This window comes from Penaeus chinensis, chromosome 3 (assembly GCF_019202785.1).
Source record: "Penaeus chinensis breed Huanghai No. 1 chromosome 3, ASM1920278v2, whole genome shotgun sequence".
Lineage (NCBI taxonomy): Eukaryota > Metazoa > Arthropoda > Malacostraca > Decapoda > Penaeidae > Penaeus > Penaeus chinensis.
This window is the reverse complement of record NC_061821.1, coordinates 7,739,725-7,760,321: the sequence shown is the minus strand read 5'-3', so window position 1 is coordinate 7,760,321 and position 20,597 is coordinate 7,739,725. Positions and strand designations below refer to the sequence as shown.

The 20,597-nt window shown below is 38.9% G+C and overlaps 2 protein-coding genes across 6 annotated transcripts in view; one reads left to right on the top strand and one right to left on the bottom strand.

Annotated features, from left to right (window-relative positions):
• LOC125038981 overlaps nt 1–5,739 on the top strand; it is a 10,052-nt gene extending 4,313 nt beyond the window's left edge. Inside the window, exons 2-4 of the mRNA XM_047632702.1 lie at nt 2,982–3,155; nt 3,394–3,565; nt 3,869–5,739. Coding sequence (XP_047488658.1) covers nt 2,982–3,155; nt 3,394–3,565; nt 3,869–4,334 — 812 coding nt within the window. The 3' untranslated portion in view covers nt 4,335–5,739. The remainder of the gene's footprint in view (nt 1–2,981; nt 3,156–3,393; nt 3,566–3,868) is intronic.
• Nucleotides 5,730–20,197, bottom strand: LOC125038952 (girdin-like). Of its 5 annotated transcripts, none has more exons than XM_047632657.1 (26): nt 20,070–20,197; nt 19,598–19,912; nt 19,327–19,479; nt 19,072–19,206; nt 18,640–18,771; nt 18,065–18,190; nt 17,538–17,858; nt 17,071–17,196; nt 16,803–16,936; nt 16,543–16,642; nt 16,147–16,256; nt 14,994–15,135; nt 14,718–14,831; nt 14,277–14,537; nt 13,977–14,150; nt 13,701–13,835; nt 13,227–13,427; nt 12,871–13,016; nt 12,605–12,697; nt 11,166–11,192; nt 9,442–9,514; nt 9,031–9,287; nt 8,557–8,764; nt 8,170–8,234; nt 7,842–8,012; nt 5,730–7,605 (listed from the first exon to the last, which is right to left on the bottom strand). In XM_047632657.1, exons 2-26 carry the CDS (start codon nt 19,874–19,876, stop codon nt 7,395–7,397), a joined length of 3,894 nt encoding a protein of 1,297 aa, XP_047488613.1. In that variant the 5' UTR covers nt 19,877–19,912; nt 20,070–20,197; the 3' UTR covers nt 5,730–7,394. The 5 variants fall into 5 exon arrangements, with proteins under 5 accessions (XP_047488613.1, XP_047488621.1, XP_047488629.1 ...); XM_047632665.1 differs by having other exon boundaries at nt 7,842–8,003; XM_047632682.1 differs by having other exon boundaries at nt 7,388–7,605; nt 8,181–8,234.
• Nucleotides 20,198–20,597: the final 400 nt, after the last annotated feature.

Below are 20,597 nucleotides of genomic sequence, written 5' to 3'. Positions count from 1 at the left end.
AGTCCGCCGAGGAAATGTGTGTCAAGTCGAGTGTCCATAACGAGGGTATGAGGTCCCCTGGGCGCGGAGGGCAATAACCCAGGGGCTGTAATGACATGGGGAGAGAGCGCTGGGCGGGTGGCGGAGGAGGGAGGGGAGAGGGGGAGGAGAAATGAAGGAGGTAGGGAGGGTAGTTGGGGAAGGGAGTGGGGAGAGAGGGAGAGAGAAGGGAAGGAAGGAAGGAGGAATGAAAGAAGGAAAGGGAGAGAGAGGAAAAAGGAAGGAGGAATGGAGGGAGAGGGGATAGGAAGGAAGAAGGGGATAGAGAGAGGGAGGGAAGGAAGGAAGGAAGAAGGGAAGGGGGGGAGTAGAGGAGAAGGAGGGAGACATGTGTTAACACGAGTCATTATTTTTGTATCTGTCTGGAGGCTCCTAATGGCCATATCTTGGGCTTATTTTTCTTTTGATATTAAAAAAGGATAAATATGATATACAGTTTGTATTTATTTCAGTTCAGGCTTAGTAGTGGGTGTTTTCTAATGCCAGGCACACCACGCAACAGACCAAAGACCAGTACAGAACGGGGGGGGGGGGGTGTAATAGGCTTTATTTAGGCCTGCGTTGCCCTACGTGAGAGGGATATCTGGAACAGGCAGACAGGAACACACACACACACACACACACACACACACACACACACACACACACACACACACACACACACACACACACACACACACACACACACACACACACACACACACACTTACTTTCTCTCTCTCTCTCTCTCTCTCTCTCTCTCTCTCTCTCTCTCTCTCTCTCTCTCTCTCTCTCTCTCTCTCTCTCTCTCTCTCTCTCTCTCTCTCGCGACCTCCGCAGCGAGTGTGTGTTCTCCTCACAGTTTTCTCTCTCCAGGCTGCGGACCTACGCGTCGGCCGTGATAGGGAGAGGGCGCGTGGAGGGCTTATTAGGTAACCACGGGCGCCGCGTGGGAAGGGATGGCCGCTCGGTTTTTCGTGTGTGGATGTAGTTGTATGTAGGGTGGTGTATAGATTGATGTATGGATAGATAGATGGATAGGTAGATAGATAGATGTATGGATAGATAGATAGATGTATGGATAGATAGATAGATAAATATATATACAACAGAGATGATAGATATATAGTTAGATATACAGACAGATAAAGAATAGATAGATTGATAGATAATCGTGTGTGTGTGTCTGAGTTTATGTTTTTTTGCTAATGCTAGCGAGAGAGATTTTCCCCTCTTCCTTTTCTGTCCGTGTCAGGCGCTGTTCATAACGCGACCCGCCGAGACGAGGTCGCACGGGGCTGGAGGGTCAATCTCTGCGGTTTAATAATAAGTTTGTCGAACACCCAAGTTGGCCGTAAGCAGGCAGTTAGGAAGGGGGGGGGGGGTAGAGCAACGGGGGCGAGCATGGGAGGGGGCATGGGAGGGGGGGAGTGGGATTTAATCCTGCGAAGAACTTAGTAGCAGTTGAAAGGTGGGGAGGGGGAGGGGAAGGGGGAGAACAGGGAGGGGGTGGATGGACGCGGCAGTGGACGGGAAGTGATCCATTAGAGTTCATCTGTGGGCTTGCTATATTACTCTCTCTCTCGCGCCTTCCTCCTTTTCCTCTTTTAGTCGTATTTTCTCATTATTAACTTCGCCGCGTTGATGTTTCTTCTCTTCATCATCTCGCTCAATTATGTCTTATTCCGTATCACATTTTCTCCCTCTTCCTCGTCCTCTTCCCTCACACCTTTCACCAACATCCACGGCTCATAAACCCCCCAACCTCATGCGCCCCTCCGCCAACCACCATCACAACCTCCAACCAAAACCACAACCAGTCTCGAAGTCATCCGAGTCAGCTCTATCTCGCTTTCCTCCGCGCAAAGAAAAGGGTGGATGGGGAGGGGGGGCGACTCCGAATGCGCGCGGTTCCTCCTTCCTCGTAACGCTGAGCATCGGTACTTCCGGCGCGTCGGGTTGAAAGGGCCGGATGTGGGCGGTGGGGCGGCGGGCGGGCGGGCGGACGAAGCGCGATTTTATACTTGGTCGACGCAGACGGTTGACACCAGATTCCAATGTTACGTAAAGGAAAGAGGCAGACAGACAGACAGACAGACAGACAGACAGACAGACAGACAGACAGACAGACAGACAGACAGACAGACAGACAGACAGACAGACAGACAGGGGGGAGGGGAGGGGAGAGAGAGAGAGGGAGAAGAGGGAGAGATAAAGACAGAGAAATGATAGAGGCAGAAAAATAAAAGAGAGAGAAAAGGGCAAAGGCGCAAATGAGGTAAAGGAAGGTTAAAAAAAAAGCAACGGGTGACATACAGTTTTGTTTCCGGACTTCCTGGAGGCAGGCAGGAGACACAGCTGGGTAAGTTGGGAGATTTAAACCTGATCACGCGTGTGTCTGGGGACGCCATATGGGGCTGCGCGTCGGCCAGGCTGTGATGGAACCCTGCCACTCACAGGTGATTATGAGCTTGTGGAGGCCTGGAGTGCTAGCCAGTCCTCTCGCATGTGGAAAAAAAATGAGCATGCGAGTGGAAAAGCCAAAGCAGGTGTCGCGCCGAGATGTTAATTGTGTTGGTAAAGGGATATTGCCGTTTTAGGCGACATGGCTGAATGCCTTGTCTCATCCTCGGGGCTCGCTGTGAAAAATCGATTGCCTTTGATTGGACATTGCAGGTGGAACATCAAAGGCGGGTCTGTTTGCATTGCGACGTCTGGAGATTATTAAAAATGGATTGGATTTCATGCACGAGACTAATATTCGTTCTCTCTCCAGCTGTCTGCCTTTATGTATGCCTGTCTATCTGTCTTAACACCCATCTATCTATATACCTGTCTGTATATCTATCTGTCAGTGTTTTCGTGTGTGTTCGTGCCTGTATGGATGCGTCCAACTGCAAACATACTTCTAACACAAAATGAAGTGAGGATCTGCTAAAATTAATCATGTCCTTCTCTTGCAGGTGTTGGTATCGTTCTGATCACGGTATCGGGCGTGGCCTGGCATCTGACCTCTCGTGACGCCCCATGTAGGGTCATGTTGGGTCTAGCGCCACATGATTCAGCACGAGGAGAGCCACGCCGCTTCATGGCGCGGATGGCACCGGCTTTCGGACGCCCTCACCACCCTTATGCCGGTGAGATTATGAAGTCATTTTATTCAAAGCAGTTTTAATTTCTGTTAGATTAATGGTGTATTTATCCTCCGGACACATGCATAGCTTAAACGTGTATGATTTTATTATGTAAATTTGGATATTTTTGGCAATGCATATATTATAAACTCATTACATCAGAATTCCATTTTACATATTAATGTTGGAGATAATATATCACCAACATGTTCCAGTGTTGAATAACGATGTAATCTTACAGCAATGATGTACCCAGAGTTCCAGTACAGGCCGCCGCCTCCAAGCTACCAGGCATCCATGCAGGAATACAGGTTGCGGTTGCTGCTCCTGGACCGACACCACGCCCACAATGCCTCGCCGCAAGCACCCTCACCCCCGCCCACCTACCGGTCTGGGACCCATAATTTTAGAGGGTGAGTTATTTGAAAGTGTGGTTTTGTAGACCGTGCATTAAGGCTCGTTGTAATCACGAAGATTTGTGTTTTAAAAAAATGGTATATTGGGGGCTATCTACCTCGTGTTTTCATCGTCATACAATTTACGAATGTTATTTGAATTATTTTCGTGTTCAAGCGAAACTATATATTCATTTTGAAAATTATTTAAAAGTTATTCTATTTTGGAACTGGTTTATATTCACAAATAACATACAGTTATGTATACTATGATCTCACGTTTGATTTTTAGGATTTATTAACAACAAATTCCAATTACAGATTAGGTGTGAATACATTAGGACGGGAGAGTAACTACAGTCATCCTCCAAGTTACCGGTCCCGCGAGGGTTCCATTTCCCACAATCCTGACACGGTTCCTTCAACTCACCCTGGGGGCAACGTAGCCCCTGCCCACTCCAGAGATCCCTCGTGTCTGTCGTTTCTCTCGCACGATTCCATATACTCCACCGGCGCACCGCCCTCACAGGACGGCTCCCTACGAGCCGGGCAGATAGTGGACAGAGATAAAGTAGCAGTGGTGGAGGACTCCGTGCTGCCGCCAGCCAAGAAGGACAGCAGGAGAGATGACAACACCGTTACCATTGTACAGACCACAGACTCTTCGCAAGTAATTGGTTCCGATGCTGTAGTTGTGACAGTGTCAGGTTCAAATTCAAACTATGTGACAGCGCCATCACAACACCAAACCACCGATGCTGAAATATCCGTCCTGGCCCACCTTTGACCTAGTTCACTTTCTGACGAAGTGAAGCTGTGAAAATACAAGGTTTTCTCTGACCTTCAATGCTTATGAAAAGTATGCTTAAATTAGGCCGTTTGGTATTGCTACCTTTATTATATGATCTTCAGTGATGTGTTGTTCATGTAACTGAAACCAAAACATCATAAACTGCACACTGTTTCTTTTGTCAGCTACTGGTGATATTGCGTATAGCATTCTGTTCATTTAAACCCAATATAGTGAGAACATTATGAAACGGAATGCAAGCTGATGTAACTTTGGCTTATGGCCAAGATGAATTTATCATGGAAATGAATATAAATTAGTCAACTATATTGTTATCATACCAGTTTTTGAAATCAAGAATGAGTGCTGTTGCCATAGTCAGAGAGGTTGTTGAAATATATTGTGTACATATTAATTTTTGTAGCCTTTACATTTATTTGCACAAGACCAGCCAACCTCATGTGTACTTGAGTTGACTTGAGTGCTTTATTTTAGTCATGTCTAACTTATCCGACATATTTAAAATGCATGTATGAGATGTAAATAATTACTATTGGCATTTATATATACATATATCACATAAATACTTTATAATCAATGATTGTAAAAGTGACCAAAAAATAGTCAGTTTAGATTAGGTTATATTGCCAGTGTTCTTCCTGTGGTGTAGTGGTGTCTTGTGAGATCCAGATAAACAGGAATGTTGCTACTAGTTCATGAAAGTTTCTTGATAGTGTTATAGATCTATTTCTTATACGTAGATATTGAAATTGTAAATGTTTAGTGTCCTTAGCATCATTCCTGGTCCACTGGGCCTCACTGTTCACTGCTATGATGCTCGCGTGTCTTGTAAGGTGCTGTAGCAGAATTATCTATCCACAGTGTCTGTGAAAACAAGATTTAATTTTGGCATATTTTTTCTGAAATGTAAAAGTCACATGGCAGTATTTTTCCTTTTTGGGATTTACTAAAGAACCTAAGCTTTGGTTATGAAATGAAGACGTAGTGTGGAACAAGATTGATTACTTTTTCATAACAAGACTTAAGGTTCAGCAGCCCCAGTTTTAGAAATGTACCAGTCGAAATGGGTAGCATCCAAGTTTAGTCAGTTGGTATTATTTTTTGAAATGAAACTGCAGAACTTTGTTTATAAAATATATAATTATATATATGAAAGGTTCTTCCTTCCCTGAGATTGCCATGTTCCTTATGTCAAACCAATCCTTAAACCAGAGATTATCATATTGCCCTTTAAAACTGTCCTAATAAATCCCTTCCTACTGCTTAAAAACTGAAATGTATTTTTCCCCTGTTGCATATGATATAATATTTCTGGGCATAATGTAATAAAAAAGGTCCTGTATATATTTTGTATAACTAAATAAAACCACCTTTACATTCATATTTTTATTTTCATTTCATGCTGTCCTGCAATCTTGAAGCAGTAAGTGTCAAGTTAAAAGACAACTTCAGTCATAAGCTGAACAATATTATGTTTCACACAGGAAACAGTCAATAAATGGTGAGGTGAGAAATCATTAATACACTGGAAATGTACAGAAATGCACTAGACAAATTTTAACACTGGAAGAGAGAGATTGTTACATGATCCTACATTTTAAAGTTTCGACTTTTTGATTTTGTAACATGAATAAATTTTGTTATATTCAGAAGCTAATTGCAAGTGTAAATTTTAAACTTATCCCTCTTTACATTTGGGAGACTAGCTTCAGTACCAACGAAACTTGCAGAATTGGCTAGTAACATTGCACTGGATTTGCCACTGATTCATAGAGATTGGAGTTGAAGTAAAACAATGTACCTGCACTGAAGACAATAGCATAAGGAGTCTTTCTTTCACAACGAGCATTTAATTAGCATGGCTGTACATTCTAAGTTGACAAGGAGGCTACAACTGTAGCCATTAGGAACACTACAAATGCACACACCTTGACTGAACGAACTAACATCATCTATGCCTTAAGACAATGAGTAGCTGAATCAGAATACTTCACCCACTGAATGAGTTTAACGTAGCTATGTTACATTGACATTTTGACTAAAAGGTTAAAAATGTAAGCACAAAACAGATTTGAAAATGGAGAAAAAGCAAGTTTTACCTTAAAATAATGGTAAATAATAGTATTTTTTTGCCTACCAGATCATAATATCATATAAATGATATAATGGTCAGTTAAAAATCAGTAACAATGTTAATTTTGAAAGAAATATGAGTGAAGATGCACAATCCAGTCAGTGTCTTTAGGGAAGACTAACAAGCCACAGGACATCATTGTTTTAATGACTCAAATTTGGATTTATCTTACGAGGGTATATGAATGATTAATCTAATATGTAAATAAAAAAGATCTCTGTTCTAGATGAAATGAAAATGATATGCTTTAAATTACAAGATGTTCACACTTCATTTGGATTTCTCTACTAATATATAGAAAAATCAAAATATGGTGACATATTCATGACAAAAATTATTACAAGAGTTGACTACAAATATATGTACAAATAAACTGTTGTGCCCTTTGAAATATTTACAACAAAATCACAAAAGCAGTATACAAAATAATATGAACCTGGAGAATGTAATTCTTATAACACATACCTGATCAACCTAACAGATTACAAACTGTTGAGATCAGCTGATGTCAAATATATTTACTAACTACAGTCAGAACCACCTGTACTGAAGTCACTACAGCAAGTCATGCACCATGTACGTATTGCAATTTGAACACCAGAACTTCTTGGATGAGAAGTTATAATGAAGTTCAGGTAGGCTATTCCTCCACTTACTATACAGAGGACATCAGCCACAAAGACTCTGTACACTTTGAAGTTTAGGAGAATACACAATAAGGAATATATAGACCTTATTTACTTATTGGATGACTGACTTTCACAAGTAACTGGATGCTGTATTTATGATACACAGATTAACAGACATATATGAGAAGCAATCTCCTATTATCTTCTTTTTTTTTCCTCCGTTTTCTTCCAGCCTTTTAATTCCAGGAGTCCATATCTCACTTCACTGGTGAACTAAACACATCCATATTCATACCACACCGAGTTATCCACAATATCCTTGGACTGTTTCAGAGGTGTATCGTCAGAAGGAGGCGGACGTGGTGGTGGCTTGGGGGGCTTAAGGTCTGGGATCTCAGGGGGAGGAGTTGAGTGACTAGAGCTTAGGGAGTCCTGCTGGACTATGCTGGACCCACGACGGGATCTTGGGGGAACCTGTGGCGCACTGCAGAGGGAACTAGCATTAGCCTAAAGTGAGCAATAGGGACTTAAATAAGCAGATCATGAATCAAATAATAATGTTGATCACTAATCATGAAATAAGCAGAATTACTAGATTACTAAGAATACCTCATACGTGAAATAATAAATGATACTTCTAAAACTTCCAGCAATGCATGGTTCTGAAATAATTAGGGAAAAGTGGCAACTAGCCCTATCATGGCAGTCTTCCTTATATACCTGGAGGAATGATCGGCGCGGGGTGGTAAACGGGGAGTGGTAGGGGGTTCGTCGTCTACTGCCCGTTCTTTCCGAACACCAGTCTTGGGCGTTGATGATCTTGGCACTCCCCCTGGGGTTGGGGTCCTTGGAGTGGATGGGGGTAGACTGCTGTGTACATTGCTGTAACTCCTAAATAATTTATCACATTTCCACATTAGTTATGATGTAAAATCAAATAAATATTTTGCAAAATCTGATGTATACAAATCCCGACAGATAGTATTGCAAACAAAGAAGAGTAAAGAAACACCTCCACCATACTCTCAAGTAAAGGTATGTTTCATACCTGTTCATCACCTGTTGGCTCATTGAAGAAGATGCATTGCTCCTTAATGAAGCTCTGCCTCGATTCTGGAAAGGAAGATTTCACTCTTAGAATTTTTTTTTTTTTTTGTATAATCTGAATCTTTCTAAATCTTGTCTTTACATGAAATGTACTGCCTTCTAATTGGTTTTCATGTAAATATATACTCTAAAGATTATCTATACATAGGATAATCCATCATTTTACTATACTAACATGAAATTTACAGACAATTTGTGGTATAATACCTGGGTTAACATTCTACATAATTTCTGTTGTGTACTCAAGAATTTGTTGACTGTGAAATAATGTATATCTAAACATTCATGAAAATATTCAAAGCAACCAAGATTTGGAAAAGACTCATACCTGGTTGTTCTGAAGAGGTTCAGGTCCTACATCACGGGTGGGTATGGAGTCCGAATCCTCAGTGAGATATACAGGACGTCTGGACCCTGCTCGGCTCAATTCTGCAGTCCCGCTTCCGGCTGTAACAGTGGACAGCGAGTCTTCCTGGTGACTGTCACTGGCATCACCTGACTGCAAACTTCCCACATCCTCTGATGACACTGAGCCTCTGTGATATTATTTGAATATATTAGTTGCTTTCAACAAAGCTCAGCATACAAAAAAAAAAAAAAAAAAAAAAAAAAAATTTCTGTTCCAGGTATAATTATATATGCCTTTAAGAAATGCCTTTAACTCATCTCTCTTGCTATAAGCTTTTATTATAAAATGGAATTATCTGGGTTATCTTTCCTTAAAGTGCAAATTCAAAATCACGTAAATTACAACTGAAACCACTAAACAACTTTAGCATCAAATTAAAAAATATTTAAGTACCTGAGAATCTGTGAGGCAAAGACATCATTCAGAGGTGGTAAACTTTTCCTGTAATGATTGGGGGTCTGTCCATTTCTTCCCATTCTCTGCTCTGCTACTTCACTGTCATGGGGAGGAGAAGGTGGGAGGTTTGGGGAGGAGCGCCGCGTTTCAGAACCAGAGTCCATAGAATCGTTGGCATGCGAAGATGACCCAAGAGATGAAGAATCAGGGCTTTCTCCTCCTTCGTCACGTCCTCTGGATCTTGAGCGTCCGCTCTGGAGATAGTAGCATGAAATTTTGTTAGATGAAAAAGAAGAAACTTTTGATTCTTAAATTAAACATACAAGGAGAAACTCATCATAATTAGATAACTTAAAACATGCAATATCCTTAGAGTATAAATATACATTCAGTTATTTCATAACTTACCCTGGGAACTTTGTTGATCAGCTCAGTTCCAGCTTTCCTTACTCGTCGCACAAGATTGGAGCCAAAGCCTTTCCTAGAGGATTACAGAAATAAAAACTTTAGCATCAAATCAAAGTCTACAAAAATACAAAGCCAAGCATTGTTTTCTTATAATTCTCAACTTTCTAAGTAAAATTTGCAAAAACAGTGAAATAGTTTTTTTTTTTTTTAACATTCACATTTTGTTACTTTCCAGTCTAAAAATTATTACAACCAACTGTTTCTTCTTGCCACAAGCTGATAAAAATAAAAAATAAATCCTTTATAAGATGCAATGAATCTGGTTATACAAGCTCTCTTAGTAAATATCTTCCCTTTCACCTATTCACACTCAGTAAGAAAAAAATATATATCAACATTTCATTAGGGAAACAAATGCACCAAATAATCTGTTACTGATTACTTCAAAATATCATCCCACTCATCAGAGAGGTAACACTAACATTTGGATTCAACAGATTAACAAAACCACATCATTATACTTATATATAAAAGTATGAATTAAGATAAAAATCATTCCAACAACAAAAATTGATACAACACAAAAAGTAAAGAGCAGTCAGCATGCCACAAGTCCTGCATAATGTGACGTGTTGGAGTGTAATCTACAACCTATTGTTACTATTATCCTCGTGAACAATACAAGTAAAGAGTGATGTGCACAGTACAAGAAGGGGAAATATGCAGGTGTAGGTCCAAATCAACATCTAAAGCTTTTGGTGATGAATAAACTGTTACCGTGTCTTTTCTTATAGCAGATTTTGGAACTCATTACTACAAAATGAAGTTGGAAGTGGAAAAGGAATTAAGAAGATGAACAGAAGGTCAAAATAGATCAAGAACCTAGAAAAAAAAAGGAGAAAAGGACACAAAAGGAAATGATAAGAGAAAGAACAAAAGAAAAATAAGACAAACATTATGAGAAAATATAAATGTCATAATGATGAAAAATAGGAAAATGGGGTGAAAATAAAAGAGAGAGAGAGAGAATAGGAACCAGGTAAAAGCTAGTGTGGTCTTGTAGCAATGAAGTTCTTTATCCAGGAATCTTTAACCAAAAAACTGTATCTAATAAATTGCTGTCACTTTCTGTGTACTGTGTATTTGATTAAAAAAGAAAGGGGGCACAGTCTGGGATGGCAATTCACAATGACCACTGATTAAATTTTGCTATTCAAGTATTTCATCCACTTCAGAAAATCTTGAAAGCATAAACTCACATTTGAGAATATCTTTCATCATCCTGATAATGTCTCAAATAAACAATATTACACCACACACATAAAATCCTTTTTCTTTTCTGTAAGACACAGGGGGAATTTCACAAGACTAACCTTTGTTGTAAGGTAAATATAAGATCTAAAAGAATTCATTAGGATAGATGTAAAAGTTAAAGAACTACATTTCTAAATTACACATGGCTCTTCATCTGTACAACACTCAGCAACAATGTTATATAGTGGAAATATATGAAAATATACTCTTCAACAAACAAAACAAGCAATTAAATGCATTCAAAAACTTATAAGTTAATAAGTTACACCTACAGAAATACAAGTAACAGAGGTTACAATGTTGCATACAAAACATTCCTGATATTAGTCATCACAAGAAGAACCAACTGTAATAGAAGATGGGGTTGCAACACACAGCAGTCAAATGAACATTGTCCATATACTACTTACGAGTACGGCACACAGCCCGGTGATAACCTAGCGTGGGAAAACACTCATTCTTAGATCTTGGTAAAAATGTACAAACTCAAAAAACTGTTGTCTCATGCCAAAGATTCCTTATAGCTTATATCAAAGTGAGTGTTAATATATCTTTACATTATTAAATAATCATAAAAAAATTATGTTTCCATGCACATAAAAGATAATCACCAACTTCTTCAAAATGACTTCTGTCAAAAACAACAATCTTTGGATCCTGAGAACCCAGCCTCTTGATATCACAAACATACAACCACTGCCCATAGTCTAATCCAGAAAATTATTATTCATTAACAAATACAAAACAGGAGATAGGAACCAACCACCAAGTCATACAATTTAATTAAAGAATAATAAAAAAATATATACATACATTATATGCACAAATGCAACTAAAATCATTTGGCACAAGGATTTCAATATCATTCTATCTAATTAGTTTTCAATTAATTATCTCACTCATCAATCAAAAGTTTCTAAGTTTAAACTAATGTAAAATATTATAATCCTCCACAGTTTGGACATCTCACAGCCCAACATCACAGAATTGTAAAAAATACCTGGGGAAGCTGAAAGAAGCAGATGTCCAGAAGCACAAGTAAGAGGTCAGAGTATGTTGTCACAATAAAGAAATATTATGCACCATATGTTTACTATACAGCATGTGACACAGCTGGTACCATTTTGAAAGGGATGCGTTACTCCATTACATTCCTAAAGTCTTTTATGGCTAAGATGCACTATCTGGCAGATTAAGAATGGCATCAGCATATATCTGAGGTTAGGAGAACTAGCAGGGTTTTCTTTTTTATATAGATGACTATTTCAGGTGAATGCCATAAGAATTACTTAGGAACTGATTGCAATGTGAATGGGAATATAATATGCCGTATCTAGTTGTTAAATAATCAAAATTAACATCCATTCTCTTTCCTTTGACATGGAAGAGTGAAGTTATAATAAATTGAAAGCCATATTTGTAAAAATCTGCTTGCCCTTAACAACTATTTCTCTTGCAAATGCATGTGAAAATATTAACACTATATCATACAATTACAAATAGTTGAGGTTAAGAAATTGTATATTGAGCAGAGTTTTCCATAAACAAAGAAATAACTTAGACACATTTACAAGGAACCACAATCCCAGAGAACCAAGAAACAAATGTTAGTAAAAAAAAAAGGGGAAATATTATTAAGAATCAAAACAAAAAACAACAGACACAAAGAGACTTACTTGGCATCAACTGTACTTGTTAACATACAGCTATAAGCATAGCAAATATAATGACTGATATGGTTCAGAAAACAAGTTCACTTCACCCATATAAATAGACAGAACATCCTATCACCACATGAACTGTTACCAATAAAGACAAAATTAAAAGAACAAATGGGACAAAGCCTTACTTCTTGGATGGCGAGTTATCCATACGTCGATACTGCTCCATGATCTTCTCCTCTAACTTCTCCTTCTGTCGCCGAAGGTTGTTCAGCTTGTCCCTGAAATTGCATTTATGCTTTAGTGCCAGCTGTGAATTGTAGGATTAATTTCAAATGAATTCACATATCTACTTCATCAATATTGATGTATCCTAGAACTGCACTTTCCCAGCATAATTCTGATGCTTAAGAGAATCCTCTTTCACAGTCACTTCATATAATGGGATCCTTACGTGAAATTCTTCTCCTCCTGGTGGAAGTGCTGCTTGTCCTCCAGTGTTTGTGTGAGGAGGTCATGGTACTGTGTGAGCAACAGTGACACCTGTGACATCAGAGATCTCCTGTCTTCCTCAAGAGTCACGTTCAGTGTCTGGAGAACCTATGGTGATAATCACAATAATTACAACAGCATTTTCATAGGATTCATTAAGTGGTCTTCCTCATTTTTCTGTTATTCTTACTGACATAATTTAGCTTATGATTAAAAAAAGACTATTGCATAGTGTAACTAAAATCACCATAAAAAACAAGAAAGATATAGATATCACCTGCTTACAATTACATATAAAGACCCACATATGGTTCTTACCTGGCACTTATTATTGAGTTTGGAGACCTCTACATCCAATGCAGCCATCTGGTCTCGTGTGTCATTAAGCTCACCATTGAGCTCTGTTAACCGCAGCTTCACAGTGTTGTTCTCTGTCTTGATGGCTTTATAGTCACCCTGAAGACTCTTGTACTCAGATCTCAGCTTCTCATTGGCAGAGAAAAGACTTCGGAAATCATCCTAAAATTGGAAGATACAGCTCTTTAATTCCTAAGAACTGGCTGACAGATAATAATGGTCAACTAATTTACCTTTATAAATGCAAGATGGGTATTGAATCCATATAGTGATTACAGTATCTGGTATATTAAGTGCCATAAATGAAATATACCTGTCAGATGTACATGAATACAAAGTCTAATTATTAACTGATTCACAGTTTAATAACAGAGAAAGAAATTCACTTGGAATATTTATTATTACTTTGAAGAAAATGTGCTTAAAATAACATACCTTAAGTCTTGAATGCTCTCCACGGAGATTAGCTAGAGAAGTGGAATCTGTCTTAAGTTTGTTCATCTCTGCTTCCAAGGCTTCACGTAGCTTCAGCAAGTCTTCTTCACCAGCTGACATCTCATTCTGCTTTTCCTGAGAACATTTACAATTTTCTTATTTACTTTCATTTTTCCCAAATTAAACAAAAACTAGATCAATGAGTAAAAAGTACTTGTGTACATTATGTATAACCCAAAAAAATCTTTCATACACATATAACAGAATATTACAAACCTTGAGTTCCTTTTGTTCTAGTTTTAGATTCTTGTGAGTTGTTTTGAGGTTGTTGTGTTCTTTGATAAGGTTGTCGTATTCTCTGGTCAGCTGTTGGTGGAGTCGCTGAAGAGCCTCATGATCAGCCACCAGCTGGTTCAGGCGGCTGCCTCGTTCGTCACAAGTACGACGAACCTGAATGAAAGAAAAAAAAATTGCAAATTCCAGAAGTCCAATAATATTGGAATGATGATTTCTCTTGAAATTCAAAGATTTCTGCTGCAATAAACTGCAAAGAAGAAAACTGTATCAACTGCTCACCTTATCCCTTTCACCCTCACTCTGAGTGGCAGAAGTCTGGAGAGCAGAATTCTGAGCAATCAGAGAAGCTGACTGTGACTGCAAGGTTGTATTCTCCACCTGCAATCGGGCATTTTCACCCTGAAGTGTTGCATTGTGCTGGGATAGGACAGTGTTTTGGTTGGACAGAGATGTCACCTGAGATTGAAGAGCACAAACCTGCTCCCTGTAACTTGCTGCCTGAGATTTGAGTTCAGATATTTCATTTTCCAGGCTACCTTTCTGCAAGACAAAGAAGTTTGGATGAAATTTTCCATACATACTTATCACAAAAAGACAAATACACTATTTATACATTCAATGGACCTAAACTGAATTCAATATGGAACACATAAAAAATGAATGCTAAGAGTCTCTTCTACTTAAAAATTCTCCAAAGATAAATACTACCAAATTACTAACCTCCTCATTAGTGCGGTAAACTGACTCTCTAAGCTTTGCCACCTCCTTGGACACATCTTCAATAATACCTTCCTCCTGGTGACGTTGACGCAAGGTCTCAAAATCGCTCTTAACCTTTGAAATAAAAATTTAGAGTTTAGGTACACACTTTTATCCACACATTGTTAATATGGATTTCTACAAAGACCAGGAACTGCGAGTGAAACAGTAATTATTCTTATATCAATTTTATAACAATGTACGCAGACTGAACTGAACTGGGGACATGTATCTTACCTCCATCAAATGCTTCCGCAGTTCTTTGTTCCTGCTGACAGACTCATTCAGCCTTGACTCGAGGGAGGCGATCTTCTCCTCTCTCACTTCCACACTTCTCTTCAGGGTTTCTTCCAGCATTGACTCTAGCGCCTTGTATCGGCTGGAGAGAGGAGCAGGATTTAAGTAAGAAAGCTGCATGTTATTCATGAGTGTTCACTGCAACATCCAAGTTATCAAAAAGCATAGAGCTAACAATTACGGAAAAAGTTAAAAAAAAAAAAAAAGAAACAAGCATATACAGTATATATATTATTTAATGCCACACTGCCATGCATAGCAGTAAGTCTACAATCAAAAACATTCCTATCTTTGATGTCAACACAATGTTTCCAAGAAAAAATAGAAGCATATTTTAGATTGGACCACTTTATTCTGGTAAGAAATGTATAGTATATATGATATATATATATGGTATATAATATATGCCCAATTGAGAAATTACAGTAACTGTACTATGTTACTGGTTTAAGGTTAGCCTATTATCAATATGTAATGTAAATGACTGCACCTAAAAGGATAATCTTCAGGGGGAAAAAAATCTGTATATGTTAAAAGAACAGGTCCCCATATCAACTCTCTTTGTTCAAAAAATATCTCCTTCACTTAAATCACAAATATCTTCTCTTTATATCCAACAAGCCACCACAATACCCCTTCTTGCCCATGTCTGTGTAGGTGTCCATAATATATTCCTTAGGCTAACACTGCATAATCAGCGCAAAGGTAGGTAAAGCTGCAAATAAATATCTGACAAACGTACATTTACATGTTTTCTTTGCAACTCTACCTGTCTGACTTTATAGTGCTCCGCAATATCCATGATATATGTTCGCTGAAACCATAAGCCGTTCTTAGTATGACCAAGGAAATTTTGTAAAGGAAGCAGTCTTATTCCTCTTCTATTCATAAATAGTTTTTGCCAGGTATATATACACAATCAGAGTACATGAAATATAATGTACATGCATTCCATTTTAAAAGCATGCCTTATCATGTATGGCAGCTTCTTTCTTCCCACCCACTAACATAACATTCCACAAAGATGTAGCACTATAAAAACTTCTCCTATTCCCTGCAAGCAAAATATGTCAAACACCTATCAATCACTTACTCATCATCATTATCTGAAGCTGGAGCAGTCAGGTTGTTTGCATTAAGTCCAAGCTTAGAAAGGTCCGATCTCAGGCTGTCAAGCTGGTTGGAGAGTTGCTGCGTCTTGACCTGTTGGGAATTAAGAACATCCATCTTTTGTTAAAACACTATCCTTAAGATTACTTTTCTTAATAAGAACAACAAAATCAGAAACATTTTCAATATCTTACTTATTCATTTTTAATAAAATAATAAAGAGTAATAATAATAACAATAGTAACAACAACAATAATAATAATAATAATAATATGAGAATGACAATGACAATAATCAAAAGTTGTAATGATTTTTATAAATGTTTTAAGACAATTGCATATGGTCTATGTTGACTTTACAATAGCAAACTTGACCTCACCTTTTCTGCAACCAAATCTTCTCTTAAGCAACTTAATGTTTTACGTTCAGTCATCATTTGTTGTTCAAGCTCCCTCTTCTCCTTCTCTAATTCTCGAACTCTGTAAATTCATTTTTAAAAAGGTATGACAGCCAACTCTAATTATCATATAAACATCAATTTGATATTCATACCAGTATAAGAGTTAATAACATTGAATGAAGTATTCTTTCAAATACATAATAAAAAAAAAAACATTGGTACCTAAATTATACTCATACCTGTTATCACTTGTTCTGAACTGTTCTACATCTTTGTTGAGTCTCTTAATATCTCGCTCCTGAGTGGATATTTTGCTCGCAGCATCGTCAATGAGGCCATCCTTCACCTCCATAGCATTACGCAATCTAGTAACCTTTGTCAAACATAAAAATAGATAAAAAACACGAAACACTTTTCCACTAAAAATAAACTTAATCTGACCACTTATACAATGTGTGTCAAAGGTTGGCTGAATTACTATTGCAACAACGCTAGAATAATTCTTACTTCTTTCTGGAGGGATTTATTTTCCCGATCCAGCCGGTCATTTGTACTCTCCAGCTCAGTGAGATCTCTTTCCATGTCATTCAGCTTTTTGGTTGAAAGTTTCAGGGTCTCAACTGTTCTTTGAAGCTGCAGGGCAAAAATAATTCAAGGTTAAAGAATTTCTATAGACCAAAACAGTCGTAACCTAAAGGAAAATCTTCATAAGTATAACATTTACCTACATCCTAATTTAAAAATGTTTTGCCGTTGGAACTAAGCCTGACAGAATGGAATTATACTAGTGCAATAAAATTGCCTTTCTGTCATTTCATACACTTTCTAGACAAGAGAATCCATAACTTTTAGGAAAGAGCTGAATTTCACACAATATTCTTCAAGTTCACTAAGAAGTTAAACACCTATGTCCAGTACTGCACTTTTTATACACTTTATTATAGTATAACATAGTAAGTATTTGCAAATCTAACCTTAGAGTTCTCATTCTCTAACTCAGCCTTCTCTCTCTCTGATTCTGCCAACTTCTTCTGCACAGTGTCAAGAGTCCTTTTCTTCTTCTGCACCTCATTGTGGGCTGTCAGCAGTTCCAACTCTGCCTGCTCTGCCCTGCTCTTCTGGGCCTTCAGGGATTTTAACTCATGCTGCAGGAGGTTGATTTGCTGCAGCTGGGTCTCCTTCTCCGATTCCAGGTCAGCCATGCGGACGGATGAGGACCTGAGGCTGTCCATTGAGCGGTTGAGGCGTTCCACCTCCACCTGCATCTGGAGTTTCTCACTCTGGGCACTCTCAAGCTGCAGTGAAGAATAGTTTATGAAATGAATCTGCATAACACTTCTTACATTAGACAGACATAAAGATATATATCTATATTAATGAACATTTTTAGATAGAGGAAAGAATGTTTTTCCTGCAGTAAATGTTGTTTCGATTAAAAACAAAAGGATGAATTCATGCACATTGGAAAACATAAAAATTTCTTTATGGTGTAACCACTTACCTTTGCCACAGTTTCTCGCATGTTGGCCAAAGTTTTAGAAACTCTGCTAAACTCCACTTCCAGGCTGGCATAGTCGTGCTCCAGAGTCTCATGCTTCTCACAGCTCTCACGCAGGGCAGCAATGGCCTGTACATACCACCCGTCTTTTTACAGAATCTACTTGCACAGTTTAACAGTACAATACTAAAAAAACTACCACTCATTTCATAAGCTGTTATATCGAGCTATGATAATGGTATATACACACATAAGTATAACCTCGGAAACTAACAGACATTTTTTATATCACCTAAAAGGGAATATAAAACGACATATGATAAGTAGGTCTAAATCCCCTGAGCCTCTATTTGCAGGACTAATTTCTGAGGTTATATTAAGAGATGCTAAGGTAAACCATTGCTAAGTAGTAGGGACAGTTATAAGATTTGCTATGAATTCTAACTAATCTGTGAGTTTTAATCTTATAATTGTCTGACATCACTCTGCTTCAAGTATTAAGGTTGAACTTCAAACTAATACACGAACAAAAAACATATATAGATATATACATAAACCTTAAAAGTGCAAATACTTACCTTCTGCAGATCTCTGTTCTCCCGTTCAATCTCATTCTTTTGGTGCTCGACTTCAGATAACTTGTCTGCACTCTCTCGAAGCCTCTCAGTCAGTCTGTTCAGCTGCTGCTTCTCATACTCAAGGCGTGATACCTGCAATAAATGTCACATGTACTATTCCATTGAAAACAACTGAAATAACAGGCAAAGAGAGAATTAACAGTAAAGAAATCAACAGTAAAATATAATTGCATTTTGTTTGTTTCATGATTATCACTACACACAAGCAAACTAAAAAACTAAAACTTGAAATACTGCATATGAGAATTACGACTACAGTAATTTTATGCAATGGAAGGGTGAAGAATTAAAAACGCAGAGCGAAGATTCAAAGTCAGATTTACAACCTTTCAGGAAGAAATCAAATGAATGCTAATGATCTATACAATATACCTGACTCTGTAGTTGCAGGTTGATGTCCTGTAGCTTCTTGTTCTCCGACTCTACATCAAGAAGTCTGGTGTCTGTGGTCTTCTTCTGCCGCTCTCGGAGTCCTTCAATCAACTCAACCAGCTGAGTATTTTCTTGCTGTTGGGTATAAAATACAGGATTACTAATGCATAATAATTCAAATTGTGAGCAGTGATCTTAATATTCAAACGCTAAAAGTCTAGAAAACTACAATATCTTATCCTATTTTTTACTTGCCTGAAGCTCATCAATCTGGCGTTGGGAATTGGTCTTGACAGTGTTAAGGGTTTGGTGAAGGCGTTGTATTTCTTGATGTCGTTGCTCAGATTCTCCCTGTGTTTCCAGCACTTGCGACCTCTCCTTCTGACTCACCTCCTGAAGCTGTGTCACCTGAAAGAGAGAAATTTGATTTAAGAACAGACGCCACTGGTTAAGAAAACGCATTCCCTTCAGAGTATATCATGCTTTTACTTTCGTCATTTCATGTGCGATTCGAATCGAGACGTACCTTGATGGACAGTCTCTTGTTCTCCTTCTCCAGCTCCAGCAACTTGTCAGCCGAAGCCAGGAGAGAGTCGCGCTTGAGTTGTTCCACCTCGGCCTCCAGCCTCTGATTCTCTAGCTGCAGCTTGAGTACTCTCGCCTGGGCATCGCCGATGAGGTCGCTGCCCACGCTCGAGCCATTGAGAGGCCCCCGCGACTTGAGATGGTCCAGCTGGGCGACCAGCGTGGCCGACTCACTCAGGGAGTTCTTGTTGCTCAGCTGCAACTGCGCGTTCTCCTCCATCACCTCCTGAAGCCGCTCGCGCTCAGCATCGCGCTCCTGCGGGATACCACGATCGTATTATTTCCCTGTGCTAGTTACTCATTTAAATAATTCTTTGAAAGCAGATGTAATAATCATTTTTTTAATAATGAATCCGAGCTCTTGCCTTGACTGGATTTCAAAGACAATACAAAAGTGATCTCGGAAAACCTACGATGCTGATTTGATTGACCTGTCTGCTTCAACTGCAGGATGTTGTTCTCGAGGTCCAGCACCTGTTCCGCTCTCCTTCTGGAGGAAGCTAGTTGTTCCTCTAGCATCTCCTTCGTCTCGACTAAAATTCTAAGAAACAGAGAAAATCCATTTAGTATATTGATATCCAACCCATGGCGAGGTTAAAAGTTAAAACAAAGGTTTATAAATACTCTCTCCCCGTATTCGTCCAGCCCCAAATCATCTCTACCAGGTTATTTTGAAACAATGTAATAAAATGTCTTGTGATCTTTATCCATCATTTAATTAATTCTTCTGAGAATGTGCATCTCTCTCTCCTCATTCCTAGTACCTGTTGTCCTCACGTAGCTCCTCTACGCGCGTCTTGTAGAATTCGATGTCGGCCATCTTGTCCCTGTAGCGCGCCACCTCCTGCTCAAGGGCCTCCACGCGGCTGGCGCGCTCCCGGAGGATGTCCGCCTCGTCCCGCCACGCCCTCGCCGCCCGCGCGTCCTGCACGAGCTCCACG

Coding starts and splice junctions, on each gene's coding strand:
- LOC125038952 (XM_047632657.1), bottom strand. CDS start 19,876: ATGGAGGAGAACGCGCAGTTGCAGCTGAGCAACAAGAACTCCCTGAGT. Junction 13,428..13,700: donor GAGAGCATTCAAGACTTAAG/GTATGTTATTTT, acceptor TTCCAATTTTAG/GATGATTTCCGAAGTCTTTT. Junction 12,698..12,870: donor CAGGAGGAGAAGAATTTCAC/GTAAGGATCCCA, acceptor ATGCAATTTCAG/GGACAAGCTGAACAACCTTC.